The sequence below is a fragment of the Candoia aspera genome, chromosome 1 (assembly GCF_035149785.1).
Source record: "Candoia aspera isolate rCanAsp1 chromosome 1, rCanAsp1.hap2, whole genome shotgun sequence".
NCBI classification, from domain to species: Eukaryota; Metazoa; Chordata; class Lepidosauria; order Squamata; family Boidae; genus Candoia; species Candoia aspera.
Window position 1 is genome coordinate 100,225,219 of NC_086153.1, and position 18,234 is coordinate 100,243,452.

The 18,234-nt window shown below is 41.5% G+C and overlaps 1 protein-coding gene across 5 annotated transcripts in view; it reads left to right on the forward strand.

The window, feature by feature from the left end:
- The first annotated feature begins 15,371 nt into the window (after positions 1-15,371).
- FAM184A (family with sequence similarity 184 member A) overlaps positions 15,372-18,234 on the forward strand; it is a 71,209-nt gene continuing 68,346 nt past the window's right edge. For 2 of the 5 annotated variants that reach the window (XR_010068435.1, XM_063310611.1), the window contains exon 1: positions 15,374-16,312. Coding sequence is in view for 2 of the 5 variants with exons in the window: in XM_063310611.1 (XP_063166681.1) it covers positions 16,142-16,312 (171 nt within the window). In the remaining 3 variants the exon portion in view is untranslated. Of the gene's footprint in view, positions 16,313-18,234 lie in introns of all 5 variants that reach the window. The other 3 variants (XM_063310621.1, XR_010068438.1, XR_010068437.1) reach the window with 3 other exon arrangements.

Genomic DNA, 18,234 nt, shown 5'->3' on the forward strand with positions numbered 1-18,234 from the left:
TGTCTACTTGTCAGGTTTGAGTCTGAGTCAGACTCCGAAAATGAAACTTATCCTGAACAGTCTGAGGAAAATGAAACTTATCTGGTAGGAATCAGGGAAACAGACACCCAAAATGACTCAGCAGAGTGGGAGAAAGTGCAAGTGCTGATCAGGCAAAATCAGGAGAAGGAATTAAAACCTCCAATCAGTGCATGAGACTGGAGAGCTGAGAAGCATGTGAATCAGAAGGCAGCCTGATTGGCTGCAGAAGAGAAAAGGTGTGGAAAGGAACGCATTAAAAGGCAAGCGCGCATTGAGCAAGCTGCTGGAGACAACCGATCCTTTGAGCTTGTTTCAGCGGATGAGTCCTTACCAGAGTCAGAAGCCTTGCCTGCAGCCATTGTGGAATCAGACCCAGCTTCTTCTGATTTTGTGGGACTGCCTCCTTCACAAGTCGCTCCAATTGAGTCCAGCCTCGCTGATCCATCGGATCTCAGCCTAGCTTTCAGCTCCCAGCCTCGCCATGTTGCTTCAGCCAAGTGCAATCCTGCCTTCGGCATCAAGCCTCGTTGTGCAGATCCAGTCAAGTCCAGCCAGAGTTCCAGCTCCAGGTCTTGTCTTACAACTCCAGTCCAGCCCAGCCTTGCTTCCAGTTTCCAGTCTAGTCTCGCTGCCTCAGTCACGTCCAGTCTTGCCTCTGCTTCCAAGTCCAGTCTTCCCTTTCCAGTCCAGCCTAGCTCCAAGTCCAGTTCCTCACCTCATGCTTCCATTCCAGTCAAGTCCTGCCTTGTTTCGGATCCAAGCCTTGCCTCGCTGCTCCAGTCCAGCCTAGTATCACTCCGAGTTCCACCTCTTGCCTTGCTGCTTCGGTCAAGTCCCATACTGCCTCTAGAATCAAGTCCTGCCTTGTAGATCCAGTTAAGCCTTGCCTAGCCTCCAGGCCAAGGTCAAGCCCAGCATCTCCAGTCTCCTTATTGCCACACACATTTGCCTCCCCAGGTCTTGCTGCTTCATTGAGGGGTCTAGCCAAGTTCTGCCTAGCCATGTTGCCTCAGTCTTCATCAGATCCTGATCCTGCAGTCTTGCCTAGTTTTCCTCCTCTGCCTGGGTGGACCCGATTGATTGTGTTGCTACTTATTGAGGACTTTATTATTGTAAATAGTTGATTGAAATAAAAGAGTTTTAAGTAATCCTGCCTGGCCATCTTGTAGTCTGAACAGGACACCACTATAATAGAAATCAAATTATAAAATAATTTAAATTCAACAATCTTAACCCCATTAAACCTAAAACCAAGCAATTATTATTATAACTTATAAATCTTAAATCTTAATTTTTTTACCCCACCTCAAAATATACCAAAACATTTACATATCTCCATATTACACACAGGGCATTTTTCATACAGAAATCAAACAGCCCAGCTGCCCCCCTTAGAAACTCAGACTTCTCAGCAAAAAACTTCCCACAGAACACAGCCTTTTCTTTCCCATAACATTCCCTCAGAAAAACAACCCCATTTGTAATTTGCAAATCAGATTGTCTTTCACTGCTTCAATATCAAAATATATTTGATGTCTGGCATTTCAACAAAAGCTTCAATCTCAATGTCAGTGGAAACAACTCTATCTTTGGTAAAATCTTCAGCTTCGTCCACGACATCCTCAGCCAGATGACACATTTTAAAGCTGACATTTTCTGCAATGTCCCAAATATCTTGCAAAAAACTTGACAAGTGTCATGAAATATCTGTTTAAACTCACAGTGAAGCTCATAATGGAACTCTGAGAAACTCTCCTTGAAATCCTCCATGTTTCAGGCAGTAGATTATGGTTCCCCCTAGATACTTGCACAAGCAAGAATAGGAGTTAATGAGTTAATGGGGAATCTCTGAAAGTTGTTGACAAAAGAGAAAATATGCTAACAAGCCACTCCAGGGAAAATAAAGAGAAAACTGAAGATTCAAAACAGCAGATTCAACGTGTAGGAAAATATTAAATCCTTCAAATTTAATACAAAAATAATAACAGGGAGGCAATTATTTATTCTCAGTCCTCATCAATATCCAAATGGGAAAACAAGACAAAGCTTTAAAAGATTTTTGAAAATTAATCCCAAAAATAATGACAAGCACCAAGAGACATCACTTCTCCTTGCTGGAGAAAGTCTCTCTTTGGGTACATAACTTTAAAAATACATATAAATTGGGTGATTTAGAAATGGGGTGGCTTGACCTAGTGTCCTATTTTAGAGCGAAGAACCATACTGAGATGGTATCTTGGTCTCTAGTGTTTATTGTCCTACTCTACTAGACAGAAAATCCTGCCAAACTGAAAGAGTGTGGGAAACCCACACAGATAAACCCAAAACTCATGGCGGGTCTGCTCTGAGTTTCTTTGAAGGAAAGTTCAAAGCCTCTAAACTATGCGTGCACTTTTCTCCCTGGATAGGGGCCCCCTCCTGCTCACCATCAGTACTCATGACACCTAGTATCCCTTTAAGGCTACAGTGCAGCTTGGAAATGGTGACATCCCAGCCTCCAGGCGGCTCTTACCAGATTGACACAGACACTGTTTGCGATTCTCTGGCTGCAAGTTGCCATTCTGGAGGGCAGATGGGATGATTCCGAGCATTTTCTTTATCCATGAAAAAGCTCCGGGCTTCAGGAAAAGCCTGCCCACACCAAAAAAACCACTGTATTGTCAGTTATGACTGCGGAGCTCACAGACATAGCTGTTCAGTCGGCCATGTCCCCCACCAGAAGCCCTTTTCTTTATTTTAATATAAGGGGGAGGAGTAACTGTATTTAGTGATCTTTGCTACGTGCTAAAGTTGAATGATTTATAGAAATAATGTGGTGTTTTGGTTTAATATAGATTAAGAGATTGATTATGAAAATTTTTGTATATCCTTCCTGTTAAAAGTCAGAAGCCACATCTTTTGTAAATTTGAAAAAAAAACTCTTGTCTTTTCACCCTTTTTTAGTTCTTTTTTCTTTCTCTGTAGGTTTTTTTAGTTTTTTATAGTTTTTATTCTTTTCTTGAACCTTCATAAAATTTACTATTTAAAAAAAAAAAGAAACTACAATAGTTGTAGAGTAGTGATGTGGGGTGGGGCATATACATGGAAAGGTCCAGTAATTCTTTATGGCTCCTTGGGTGGAAGGTTCTTTGTTGCTGTTTCTGTTGCTTTCATTTAGTTACGTAAGTTTATAGCTGCCACGTGTATCCCACCTCAAAATGGCAGGAACCCAGCATTTAGCAGTGCACTCAGAGGAGACTCAGAGGCCTAAGGTTAGGTATGCATACCTAAGGTATGCATGGTATCCAAACCCAGATCAGAACACTTACGGTTTGTTACTGGTCAATTTATCTGAAACATGGCTTAATGTGTCATCTGATGGAGTGATGCTTAATCTATGAGTAAGTTCCCCCTCCTGAGCTCCACTTCAGAGGCAGAAGTCTCTCATATACCCCTTCTAACCTTCAGTGAATAAAATGGGGATATCTAGGTAGTATGAAGAGATTTAGCCTTCTCACTCCACATGCAAAGACTATGACCCAATTAGGCCATTGCAGAACACTGTGGTTGTTAAAGATAAAAGGAAGTGTTGCCCAGGTAGTTACAGAAAAGGTGCCCAGGATATCAGCTAGTACTGAATGCAACTAACAAACCATAACTGGCTGAGGTTTCCTGTATCACCTGATGTAGCACCCGTAGATATGGGGTAGGCAATTACAGCCTATTGTGCACAAGTTCTAATCCATTGTACTTATATTCCTATGCAGGTTTCCCACATTCCATGATTGTCTGGCTGGAGAAATAACTTTTTCAAGATGTGTCTGGTTTTCATCTAGGCTGGTAGATTAACTGGAAGTCTACCACCAAATTATTTTTTCAAGCTGGTTGTCAAACATTTTATCTTCAATTTCAACATTTTCTGTACTTTTTCAGGTCTATGCTATCATGTCTTAGGACCTGCCCTGCCATTCTCTGGGGTTATATTGTCTGAGTAAATACAATATTAAGAAAAAAGACAGGGATTGGTAATAGCTTGGAAAGATGCTATGAGGAAAGTGTATTTCAATGGCCTAATGGTTTAATAATCACTTTAAGCTGCAGGGGGCAGCAAATACTCAAAAATTCCCAGAATCTTTAAACCAAGCTATTCATTTCAGTACACTATGTAGGAACATTTGTTTACAAACCATGTTTCCAAATTTAGATGACTCTGTAGCATTGAGAAAGAGAGGATCTTTGCAGAAATACAAACTGTCCATGGTAATTTCAACTGATCTATAGCCTCCTTGATATAAATAAATTCTCACTGGTGATATTGCATTGCACAGCTTATAACATTCCTTTGATAAAAACCAAAGATACAGAAATTGACAGAACAATGACATTTAAAAAATCCTGGTCACTCCCATGTCTCTTGGCTTAATGTATTAATTAAAGACTTTGCCTACCAACCTATCAGGCTACTTATAAAACAGCTGGGTTCATATAGCATACTAAACCTTGGCTTGTTTCAACATGCTTTATTAAATAAATCACATACAATATGCCCTTATATTTCACTGGATCACATTTCTTTTCTAGTGTTCAAACTGATGGTGCTCAGGGCTAAAAATTATTAGCCCTTTTGTTACCACAAGAGAACACTTACTATCATACTTCTCTTCAAGGCACAGCAATAAATCTCAGCTCTCCATAAACTTTATTGCATATTCTGCTAACTAGCTAACAGCAAAAACTTGACTCGAAATGGATAATTAAGTGGCTTTATTGCAGACAAAAAAAGAAGAGAGAAAGAGAGAGAGCAGTTCCTGTCATGCCCCAATTTAATAGATACTAGAGACGCTTACCTAACCAAAGACCTCACTGTAGTAGCAGTTGCCATGAAATTCCTTGAGGATGGTTGCATTTTCTCAGTAATAAGTGTTCATTTTGTGCAATGAAGAAGTACTGTTTGGTCCCAGTAGCGGTATTTCTTCAGAAGAAGTTCACGAATCTTTCAGCACTGAGAGAAAAAGACTTGACAGATATTTAAATGTCAGATATATTCTTACAACAAATCTCTCTTTAATTGATTTGACAAATAATGACGTTTTCTGTTTCTGTATAATAAAGCTTTTTGTTCTTGAGCTGTCATCTGTGAATACAATCTTTTGTAACTGTGCTTACTGACAGTTACTTCCAATAGTTATAAATATCAGATCAACTTATTGCTGATTCCATTTTTTTATCTTCTTGCATTGTTGTTTATTCGTTTAGTCGCTTCCGACTCTTCGTGACTTCATGGACCAGCCCACGCCAGAGCTTCCTGTCGGTCGTCAACACCCCCAGCTCCCCCAGGGACGAGTCCGTCACCTCTAGAATATCATCCATCCATCTTGCCCTTGGTCGGCCCCTCTTCCTTTTGCCTTCCACTCTCCCTAGCATCAGCATCTTCTCCAGGGTGTCCTGTCTTCTCATTATGTGGCCAAAGTATTTCAGTTTTGCCTTTAATATCATTCCCTCAAGTGAGCAGTCTGGCTTTATTTCCTGGAGGATGGACTGGTTGGATCTTCTTGCAGTCCAAGGCACTCTCAGAATTTTCCTCCAACACCACAGTTCAAAAGCATCGATCTTCCTTCGCTCAGCCTTCCTTATGGTCCAGCTCTCGCAGCCATATGTTACTATAGGGAACACCATTGCTTTAACTATGCGGACCTTTGTTGTCAGTGTGATGTCTCTGCTCTTAACTATTTTATCGAGATTTGTCATTGCTCTTCTTCCAAGGATTAAGCGTCTTCTGATTTCCTGACTGCAGTCAGCATCTGCAGTAATCTTTGCACCTAGGAATACAAAGTCTTTCACTGCTTCTACATTTTCTCCCTCTATTTGCCAGTTATCAATCAAGCTGGTTGCCATAATCTTGGTTTTTTTGAGGTTTAGCTGCAAGCCAGCTTTTGCACTTTCTTCTTTCACCTTCATCATAAGGCTCCTCAGTTCCTCTTCACTTTCAGCCATCAAAGTGGTATCATCTGCATATCTGAGATTGTTAATGTTTCTTCCAGAGATTTTAACTCCAGCCTTGGATTCCTCAAGGCCAGCTTGTCGCATGATGTGTTCTGCATACAAGTTGAATAGGTAGGGTGAGAGTATACAGCCCTGCCGTACTCCTTTCCCAACCTTAAACCAGTCTGTTGTTCCGTGGTCTGTTCTTACTGTTGCTACTTGGTCGTTATACAGATTCTTCAGGAGGCAGACAAGATGACTTGGTATCCCCATACCGCTAAGAACTTGCCACAATTTGTTATGGTCCACACAGTCAAAGGCTTTAGAATAGTCAATAAAACAGAAATAAATGTTTTTCTGAAACTCCCTGGCTTTTTCCATTATCCAGCGGATATTGGCAATTTGGTCTCTAGTTCCTCTGCCTTTTCTAAACCCAGCTTGTACATCTGGCAATTCTCGCTCCATGAAGTGCTGAAGTCTACCTTGCAGGATCTTGAGCATTACCTTACTGGCATGTGAAATGAGTGCCACTGTTCGATAGTTTGAACATTCTTTAGTGTTTCCCTTTTTTGGTATGGGGATATAAGTTGATTTTTTCCAGTCTGATGGCCATTCTTGTGTTTTCCAAATTTGCTGGCATATAGCATGCATTACCTTGACAGCATCATCTTGCAAGATTTTGAACAGTTCAGCTGGGATGCCGTCGTCTCCTGTTGCCTTGTTATTAGCAATGCTTCTTAAGGCCCACTCAACCTCACTCTTCAGGATGTCTGGCTCTAGCTCACCGACCACACCGTCAAAGCTATCCCCGATATTGTTATCCTTCCTATACAGGTTTTCTGTATATTCTTGCCACCTTTTCTTGATCTCTTCTTCTTCTGTTAGGTCCTTGCCATCTTTGTTTTTGATCATACCCATTTTGGCCTGGAATTTACCTCCAATGTTTCTAATTTTCTGGAAGAGGTCTCTTGTCCTTCCTATTCTATTGTCTTCTTCCACTTCCGCGCATTGCTTGTTTAAAAATAATTCCTTATCTCTTCTGGCTAACCTCTGGAATTTTGCATTTAATTGGGCATATCTCCCCCTATCACTGTTGCCTTTTGCTTTCCTTCTTTCTTGGGCTACTTCTAGTGTCTCAGCAGACAGCCATTTTGCCTTCTTGGTTTTCTCTTTCTTTGGGATGTATTTTGTTGCCGCCTCCTGAACAATGCTGCCAACTTCTGTCCAGAGTTCTTCCGGGACCCTATCTACTAAGTCCAGTCCCTTAAATCTATTCTTCACCTCCACTGCATATTCCTTAGGAATATTAGTGAGCTCATATCTAGCTGATCTGTGGGTCTTCCCTAATCTCTTTAGTCTGATCCTAAATTGTGCAAGAAGAAGTTCGTGATCTGAACTACAGTCAGCTCCAGGCCTTGTTTTTACCGACTGTACAGATGTCCGCCACCTTTGGCTGCAAAGGATGTAATCAATCTGATTTCGGTGTTGTCCATCTGGTGAAGTCCATGTATAAAGCCGTCTCTTAGGTTGTTGGAAGAGAGTGTTTGTTATGCAGAGTGAATTGTCTTGGCAAAATTCTATCAGCCTGTGTCCTGCTTCGTTTTGTTCTCCCAGGCCATACTTACCTGTAATTCGAGGTGTCATTTGACTGCCCACCTTAGCATTCCAGTCTCCTGTGATGAAAATAACATCTCTTTTAGGCGTGTTGTCCAGTAGGTGCTGCAGATCCTCATAGAACTGCTCTACTTCAGCTTCTTCAGCATTTGTGGTTGGGGCGTATATTTGGATCACTGTGATGTTAGATGGCTTGCCCTGAATTCGAATTGAGATCATTCTGTCATTTTTTGGGTTGTATCCAAGCACTGCTTTAGCCACTTTACTATTAATTATGAAGGCTACTCCATTTCTTCTGTGGTCCTCTTGTCCGCAGTAGTAGATCTGGTGGTCATTTGATGTGAAGTGGCCCATTCCAGTCCATTTCAGTTCACTGACGCCCAGAATGTCTATCTTTAATCTTGACATCTCACCAATAACCACATCCAATTTGCCCTGGCTCATAGATCTTACATTCCAGGTTCCGATGGTGTGTTGATCCTTAGAACATCGGATTCGCCGTTCACCACCAGCACCGTCGGCCGCTAGCCGTCCTTTTGGCTTTGAGCTAGCTGCGTCATCACGTCTGGGGCTAGTTGAACTCATCCTCTGTTCCTCCCCAGTAGCATTTTGACCATCTTCCGACCTGGGGGTCTCATCTTCCGATGGTATACCGACATATCTCTGGTTGTACTGATCCATTTAGTTTTCACGGCAAGAATACTGAGGTGGGTTGCCATTACCTTCCCCAGGGATCGCATTTAGTCTGACCTCTCTGTCATGACCTTCCCGTCTTGGGTGGCCCTTCACGGTTTAGCTCATGGCATCATTGAGGTGCTCAAGCTCCAGCACCACGACAAGGTAACGATCCTTTGCTGAAGTATCTTCTTGCATGCAGACATTGTATACGGAAAAAAGGATATATTGACAGAAAATACTTTTAAAATAACAAATAAAGATTAGGAAAAGGAACCAATTAAGTATGTGAGAGGACATTTGAATTCAGAATAATTTGCAGCATTGCAAGTTTAAAAAATTAAAAATAAAAATCGTTGCTTTTTAACTACTCAGTGAAATATTATACCAGAAATGTATCTGGTCAGCAACTGTTTCAGCTATGAATCCATACATTCAATGCTCATCTCATTTTGATATTACTTCTACTGGATATTTGCATGCCTCTTCATAAATTTAAATATTTATAATTGATCTTCCATTCTGCTTTTCTTTATACAATATTTCAGCTGCAGGAGGCCATGATCTGGGTAAGAGGGTTTTTAAAATATTTTCCTGAAAAAGAATAGTGTTATTTGTCAAACAACTTCTGCAGTAAAATTTGATACAATTAATTCATTTAGCTTTTCTACAGTTTTTATATTCTCCTTTATCAATTTTTATTAATTCTTTCTTCTCTATAAATTTATGTCTCACTTCTCTGAAGATATGAAAATAATTGTAGGTCTCTATTAGTTAATTATCTTTTCTTGGTAGGAGAGGCAACCTGATGATCTTTACAGTACATAATTGTCTTACTAGCCTTCCAACGATTATTGGAGGTAAAAGAAGCATGAAATCATCAGTTTTTGTATGCAGTGTCATTTAATATAATTTTCTTTAGTATTATCAACTATGTCATGCTACTGTACCAAAGAAAATAGGTGAAAGCAATTTATATTTAAAATTCACTATGGTCTTCATATTTTCATGCTAATGAGGTCATCTAAAATTGTGACCAAAGCAGGTTCAGTTTATTGCTTTTTCATTTAGAATTTACCTAAGGAATTCTGTGGTGCCAATTGAGAAGACATATGTAAGTTGCTGGTAAAATGCAAATTTGGTGTTCTCCAATTACACCTTTGATCTCTGTAAAATTAATATTGGGCTTGTTAGAAGGGAATTCTATTAGAATGAAATGCACTAAACATTGCTGAAAGGAAAATCATATTACATACTGTATTGTAAAATAAAAATGTTCATTGTATACACTGTGGCTTAGATTATTATTTGAAAAAACCAGCTATTTTTTTCTAAAGCATATCAAGAATCACTGGAATTCAAAGACTGCCACAGTGCATAGGATTGCTCCTGCAAAGCCTATCCCCAGTCACCTATCCCATGCTGCTCCTTTATTCACAAAGGAGCTGCAGGAGATTAAGTTAGCAAAAAGACTTGGAACAGTAATGGCACATGGTATTATTTGGGTAGAGCCAGGTAAGGTGAGAGGGGTGGTATCTTGCAAGGTTACCTGGGATTCTTTTCCATTGGGGAACTTGAGAAAATGGGATAGGGTGTTCTGCAGTATGAAGTCTGCCCCTTGTGGATTTGATCCATGCTCCTTCAGGCTGGTGGGTGGTGTATGTGCAGGTGGATCTAGAAGAGATCCACTTGAAAGAATTAGTGTTGTGTCCTCTCTTAAAGAGACCTTTAATAGATCTTTCAATCTATCTGTAGTTAATAATTTTTGTTCTATCTCCAGAATTCCCTTTTTGGGGAAGATTGTTGAGAAGCTATTGTGGAATCAACTACAGAGGATCCTAGAAAAACTGGATTATCTGGATTCCTTCCCAGTTAGGATTCAGGCCTAGACATCTGATGAACATAGCCTTGGATGTTTTGGTGGATGATCTTCATTGTGACCTGGATGGGGAGAGTATTCTCCTAATCATGTTAGACCTCTCAGTGGCATTCAATACCATCAATCATATTATCCTTGGGAGGTGGTAGCACCATTTTGCACTGGTTATGCTCCTACATGAGTAGACAGTTCCAGTCAGTATTTTATAGGGGGGGAGCAACTGAGCCTATGGCTGCTCCGTTGTGGCATTCCAAAGGGTTCAGTCTTCTCCCTCAAGTACTTACTCCCTCAAATAATACTTACTTAAGACTCATTAAACAATGGGGAGATGGACGGTGATATAAATTTAAATAAATAAATAAATAAACCAATGCCATCAGTGTGCTATTAACACTCAGTTATACATTGCTACCCCAGTCTGTCCAGTGATACTATGGAATTCTTGAACTGGTCTCTAGAGGCTGTAAGGGCTTAGATGAGGAGAAACAAATTCAGATTAATCCCTAGCAAGATGGAAGTCCTACTTAACCATAAACAAAAGAGCTACCTCAGAGCAATGAGCCTGATTGTTTTTCTAGACAAAGTAATAAAGTTGTAGGGAGTGGGGTCTTTATCTGTTCCAGCATGGCCCTGCATAAACAGGGAATCCTTGGCAACGTTAATTCACATCTTGATCACCTTGAAAGAGGCGGTGGTGTGCCCCATTCTTAAGATGCTATCCTTGTACCCAATAGTTTTAGACAATTTTCATGCAGTCTCCAACCTTCCCTTTTTAGCAAGATGAAGTAGATTATCTAGACCCTTTTCAGGCTGGGTTCAGGCTGGGGTACAGTACCAAGACACCATTGGTCACACTTGCAGATGACCTCTGGAGGTCTCGGGATGTGGGTGGTGCAACCATTCTGGCCCTCCTAGATCTTTCAGTGGTTTTTAATACCATTGAACATGGTATCCTTCTGAGACAGCTTTGGGGGCTGGGAGTGGAAGGCACTGTTTTGCAGTGGTTCTCCTTTCTCAGCCAGTTTCATTTGGTGTTGGTGGGTGGGAAGAGGTCAGGTCCTAGCCCCTGCAATGTAGAGTCCCTCGGGGCTTGGGTCTCTCTCTTCTCCTCTTTAACATTTACTTGAAACCCTGGGTGAGGTCATGCACTGGTATGGAGTGCAGTATCATCAATTTACTGATGATACTGTTATACAGTTCCACCCTGGGCTGAGCAGGTGATGCTGTCATGGTTCTGACCAAGTGCCTGGAAGCTGTGAGGGTCTGGATGGGGAGGAACAGACTTTACATTTCACTAATTTGAGTCTCTCTCTCTCTCTTTCTCTCTCTCTGCATGTGTGTGTGTGTGTAACTAGCTCTTCCACTGAAATAAGTAAAATGCGGAACACCACCAAATTGTACTTACTGTGTGATTCCAACCTCAAACTGTCATAACAAAATCAAGCACACTTGTTCTTTCCTTTTACAATTTGTAGCCAATAATAGCTACAAACTATGACCTTTAGATAAAGATTTTTTTAATAGTAAGACATACTCAGGTTTCTCACCATTACAAACTAGGGTCTCTCACACTGCCAATTAACACTGTAAGTTGCAGAACAGGTTTATGCATTCCAGAAGTTCAAAAATGAAACTATAATTATTATTCAATAAATATCATTTATTCAAAATATTTGAGACAAATTATATACAGGGCAATCAAATAATAAGCAATTTATAGGGAATGTAGTCTAAAGAACATCTGAGATTAAAAGCATACCAGACAGGCAAATAAGAAGCAATTAATCATCTGTGAGAATTTAGCACCTTACTCTATTCAGTTCAGTTCAGCCAAGGAACTTAGAGAGTTGCATATTCAATTCAGTGAGACAAAGATGAAAGAGAAGTTCAGAGAGCAGCAGGGGAGATGAGGGATCTTTCAAGAAGTGTTTCACTTTACCCAGGGGTCAGTTATAGAAAGAGGATGCAGAACGAGAAACGTAGCAGCTCTTGCCACCACAAAATAGGTCAAACATTCTGAAGCTTTCTATCACAGCAAGGTGGGGGAAAAAATTACAAGCTATAGCTTGCACACATATGCATGCATACAGAAATGTGCTAGCAAGGAGCATCTTTTGCACCTGATCACGTCACTTGGAAAGGAGAATAAAACAGAATGTTTCTTGCCTGAAGAGGGAGAGAAGGAGGAAGGATTATCTTTTGCTTGCAGTTTGTGTGCAGAGTTCTGGCTTTCAAAGATCAGTGTTAGATGGATCTTCCAACAGTTAGAGGGAAGAAAAATAGAAGCTCCCAATTAATCGCTGCTTGTCAGTGCCTGATGTACCCAAGATGTTATCTTGGTTTGTCCCAGATTTCCCCCGTTCCTCCAAGGCAAAGGCTAGATGACCATTCATTGTGAGTAATTTGTATTCTTGCAAGGAGCAGGGGGTTGGATTCGATTGCCTAAATGGCCCTTCCTATTCTATAATCATATGACTCCTATGGTAACTATCAGTCATGTTCAGGATCAACACTGACAAAATTGAGATCTTGAATTTTCATCCTGGCCACCCCTCCCTGGCCATCCTTCCCCCAGTCTTCTTTCTGCCCTCCATTTGCCTTCAAGATTGCTCCAGGCTTTCTTTACAGCCATTTGTATACCAGCAACTGCCAAAGCCTGTAATTTCCATCTAACACAAAGTTACGAAGGAGAATTTTGGAGGTCAAGCTAAAAGCCCCTACCTCAAATACATCCTCGCAGGGAAACTAAACTGTCAGCTCAGCCATAAAACATTTGGAAGGCTAAGGAATGCTGATAGTATGGAAAAAGAAACTAGGAGGCAAACACAGACTTTGGGAATCAGGAATAGTTTGAGAATTCTTATAACAGCAATTCTCCATAAAAAAACTATATTCATTAAATACCGCTTTTTTGCTCTTTCAAAACCCCCGTTGTCTTTGTAGACCTGCCCCACTACCACTTAGTTATGCCCTAATGGCCTCACTGACCTCACTTGATACATGATGTGCTATATCCAATCAAATACTCTGCAGTTGTTTATACCAAATCAGCTGCTATCCCCATTCACATGTTTACTCTAATTTGCATAAATCTATAAAGAAGGACTGTAACCTCTGCCCTTTTTAGGCCTGACTTTGCCTCCAATTTTGTTTCAATGTAATTGTGTCCTGGTCTCCAATTCAAACATACTCCTGTTCAAGACTCTCCTGTACTTGTGTGCAACATTGTGTTGTAAATACAAAAGGTCAAAGCTTGCATTAGGACATCATGCCACATGGTTGGCATTTTGCTGTCATGTGACTGCAGAGATTATGGACGTGAGATCCCCAGCCTTTTACCCTATGGGTTCAGGCCTCCCCTCAGAATCATTAAAGCAGTCACATCTTTTCTCATGCTGTTTCTAAAGCTGTTCACAGTTGTTTCCATGTACACATGCATGCATGCATGTGTGCATACAAAGCCTCTTTCCTGGGGCAAAAGTACTGGTTCTTCTTGATCTCTCAGTGGCCTTCAATCATGTATCCTTCTGGACAAGCTATATGGTTTTGGAGCAGAAGGCACAGTGTTGTGGTGATCTTCCTCCTTTCTCCATGACTAGTTCCCATCAGTGTTGACTGGTGGGAAGAGGTCCAGTCCAAAGCCCCTTATTTGCAGGGTGCCTAAAGCTCAACACTCTCACCCCTCCTGTTTAACTTCTTCATGGAACTGCATGGGGTTAGGGATCTTCAGTATGTTGATGATACTCAACCAAATATCTCAACCCCTGGTCATTCCAGTGATGCTGTAAGATCTTATCCCAATAAGGAGGATGGAGGCTGTTCAGATCTGGATGGGGAAGAGCAGGCTTAAACTTAACCTTGACAAACTGAGCAGCAAGGGGTGCATGGTTCTTCTGGTGCTAGAGATTCTCTATGATTCTGAATGAAGTAGCACTTCCTCTTACAGAATTGGTGCACAATTTGGGGGTCCTCATGGACTCACAGCTCTTGCTTGAAGAGCAGGTGGCAATTGTGGCCAGAAGAACTTTCACACAGATTCATCTGGTATGCTAAACGTGCCCTTTCTTGGGCTGGGAGTCCCTTCTCATGGTCACTCAGGTCTTGGTCACCTTGTAATGTGCTCTACCTGGGGCTGCTTTTGAAGACCACTGGGAAGCTACAATTGATCCAGAACACAGGGGTGTGAGCAGTTCTGGGCTCATCTCAGTACACCCACGTAACACTTCTGCTATGTGAGCTGCACTGGTGACCAGTGAGCTTCCACATACAATTCAAGATGCTGGTTATCACCCATCAAGCCCTTCATGGCATAGAGCTTATCTGACGGGTTGCCTCAGTCCCATCATTTCTGCCTGCCTCATAAATTCTGACTTAGCGCACTTCATCTCCCATCCCTTAAGCAATGTCATTTGATGGGATTAGGAAGTACACCTTCTCTGTCATGGTGCCTGCCTTCATACTAATATCCCCCTGGAGATTCAGACTGCCCCAACCCCGCAAGCCTTTAAATGATCTCTGGAAACCTATTCTTTCCCCAAGTTCTGGGACCATCTGATGTGTGGTGTCTTCTTCACATAGTCAAGTTTACTATTTGTTTTGTTCTTAGGCATTCTATCTGTTTTTAATCAGCATGCCTCCCAGAGTCAGTGTTGAGGTGGGCGGCCTTATAAATCTAATAAATAAAGTTGCTCTTGTAACCATTCAAACTGAGGTGCTTCATGCATGCTCCAGTCTTCAAAGGACTTGCACAACCTAGTCAAGAGTGGTCTCTCCAAGAGGGCTCATGTCTGGGAAGGACGGGTAGTACTCCCCCTTCCAAAGTAGTAAGAGCCACGTAAAACCCTGGGAGCGGGGGAGAGAGATTGCCTTCCTTCGCGACTGCTGGTCGTGGAGAACAAAGGAGCCTCATCCTAGCAACACTGTTACACCTGTCGCTGTTGCCGCAGCCCAGGAAACCAAGCTGGCTGCTCGAACGCATGACGCCAGGAGCGGGGAGGGAGCGGCAGATTCCAGAGTGACATCCACAAACGGCCCAGAGGGATTCCTTTTCTTACCCCCACTCCACCCCCACTCTTAGCGCGGATGTATCCACAGCTGGCGGGAGCGAAGCTCCTCGTACCGCCGAGCGTTTCATTTTTAAACAGCCTCTTTCCGAGGTTCTGAAAGGGGGCGGAGACTAGAGGCCAGCAGAGCCGGATGTGACGCTGCCTGCACGGTGTAAACAGTTTGGTGGGATGCTGGTAACCGTAGGTTGGCGACTGTGGTCTGGAGCGCGAGAGGGTGAATGACAGTCGCCGCGGCTTCCTGGGCTGCGCCTGCGGCTTCTTCCGTCCCCTGTGCGTCCAGAAGAAGGGAGCCTTGGAAGCGCAGCCCGTCTGAAGGAAGGAGCTCTGCTTAGGATCCCTTTCCTCCCGCGGGACCTAAAAGAGGGTCCCGCGGGGAGCGGTGCTCCTGTGAGGGAAGAACGGGGACCCCCTCTCCCCCTCCCCCCCACCCATATCTCGGCGGGGAAAGGAAAGGACGGCTGGGGCGTCCCGGAGGGTGCAGGAGGCTGCTTTTATTCGTCCGTTGAACGGAAGCTCACTGTTTTTTTTTCTCTCTCCAAATTCCCGTTTCCCTCACCAGGGCGAAACGGGGGAGGAGGAGGCTGCAGGCCCCTTGCCTTTCCTTCTCTTCCATCCTCCCAGGCAAATAGGACAATGGTGCAGAAGAGGCCGAAGTAACCGCTTAGGCTGGAAAGAGAACGGCAGTGAGGGCCAGGTGCTGGTTTTGTGTGCGTGTGTGCGTGCGTGCGTTTGTCCCTGAGAAAAGCGAGGGGGGTGAGGAGGTATTTTGACTTCCCCACTTTCCTTTTGGCGCCTTCCCTTTCTTGCCCACTAATTCCCTGTCTCTGTCCCCCTTCCCTTCCCCACATTTGCTTATCATCCTCGCTATCCTCTTCCTCCCCTGGTCCCTGCCAGATCCGTTAACAGGGTCTCTTTGCTGTGGAAGATGGCGAAACCAGGGATGAGCTGGCAACACCACTATTACAGTGGCAGCTCCTCGACCAACACTGGAAAATTCAACACCACCTCTTCTTCAGTGACGTCCTCCCAGTTTGGCATGGAATACAACCACGATCTCCATCTCAAAATGAGCAAGAAAATAGCTCAGTTAACCAAGGTAGGAGACTGTCCTCCATCCTCTCAAGTCTTTTCCTCCTTAGTATTTCTTTTGCTCACTCATGCTATTTGTTTTTATATGTATCCTGGAACTGTGTACTTCAGACTTTGCATAGGTTGAAAGAAAATAATCATTTGACTGAACATCTGAATTTGTCAAGATTCTTTTAATAGAAGGCTTATTGCACAGTGGCTATTCTGTCATTTATCACAGAGGACCATGGCAGTGGATATGTTCTTTTCTGGGATTCTATTTCTTTCTCCCAATTCAGTATATGATGGCCTCTGGATAGGTGGAGGGAATAAAAGTTGCAATCTAAGATATACTCACAATAGTAAGCTCCACTGAATGTAGTAGAATTTGACAAAATGTAGGATCAGATGGTATGTTTGTATGCCAGATAGCCAATGATGCATAATTGTTTATATTTTAATTGTTGCTTTTATATTAGCATGTAAAAATGCTTGGTACTTTCATTTTCAATAACTTGTTTAAGTTCTGTTGTATCTTTCTTTCATAAGGATTCTTAGAATTTTCTAGTGAGCTTTATAATGCCTAACTGCTATTGTTTTGTTTCAGAACTGCTTTTCATGCAAATCTTGACAGTGTTCAAATATTAAAATAAATAAGTTTGCCTTTAGAAAGGAATCAGTAGGATGAAGTTCTCTTTGGAAAGAGTTTCATAATCCCAATCTACTATAGAAGGGCATTTGCCCGGATAGAGGTTCATGTAGCCTGTCATTTAGATATAATTTGGAATAAGTATCATTAGATGATCACAAGAAATATATTCCAGCAATCACATTTCTGGGTATAACTGCAAGATTTATTTTATGTACTTATTTCATATACATGTTGTAGGAGACTGCATATACTATGTACACACATGCCTATCAATATTATACTTGATAATGTACAGGAATATTTTTCAAGAATATAAATTGCTCTTATAATCCAGCTGTAGTTTGATAGGCTTGGTAAAGTTAAAATGTATATTAACCAAGCTCAGCTAATATATACTTCCCTTCCCAAACCTGGTACCTTCAGATGTGTTCAACTACAGCTGCTATAATCAGTAGATAATTCAACCATATGTTTAATTCCCAACACATCTGGTGGCAGTAGATTCCAAAAGCCTGATGTATACAAAAATTGTTCAATTTGTGGTAAGCTTGGTATGTTAATTGCAGCATTGTTTTTACAAAGCAAGTATGAAGGACACTGGTATTTTGGGGCAGCTGTATTTGAAAAAAGGGTTAATGATAATTAAAATGGTTGAATATGTTTTATAAATATGATGTTAACTTTTGTTTGTATTAGAAATGCCTAGTGTTTATTCAAGTGGCAGTTGATTGCTCTGAATTTTCTTTCTTGTTGACCATTGGACTTCACTAGCTTTAGTTTATATTCTTAATATAAGTACAGTACAATTCACAACTACATTTTACATTTTAAAGAGGCAGCCATTAACTGAATCCTTTATAAACTTGTTTATGTGAAATGTCAGATTCAGAGGTATATGGCTCCAAATACAACTGCTAGGACTAAGAGTGGGTGAGGAATACTTTTAAATCCTACATAGGCATTTCTCCAAAACATCTGATTAGCTTTGGTTTTGCGTTGAATACTGGATGAGATTATTCTTGCTATATTCAGATTTAATATACTGTAGTGTCTATAAAATATGAATTTCAAAGTTTCAGCTCTGTGTAATGAAATATTTGAGCAACTTTTTAACATGGTTATCTGGAATGCAAAATATATTGACATTTAATGAGTGATGAGGAAGAATTGATATGCCCAGTGAAGAATATGCTATATTTATTCTTATTTGTTTAAACCACTGAGACTCAAACAAACCATTTATTCTTTTTAAAAATTCCCTTTAAAAGTATGGTCATACAATAATCTCAAAATCATAG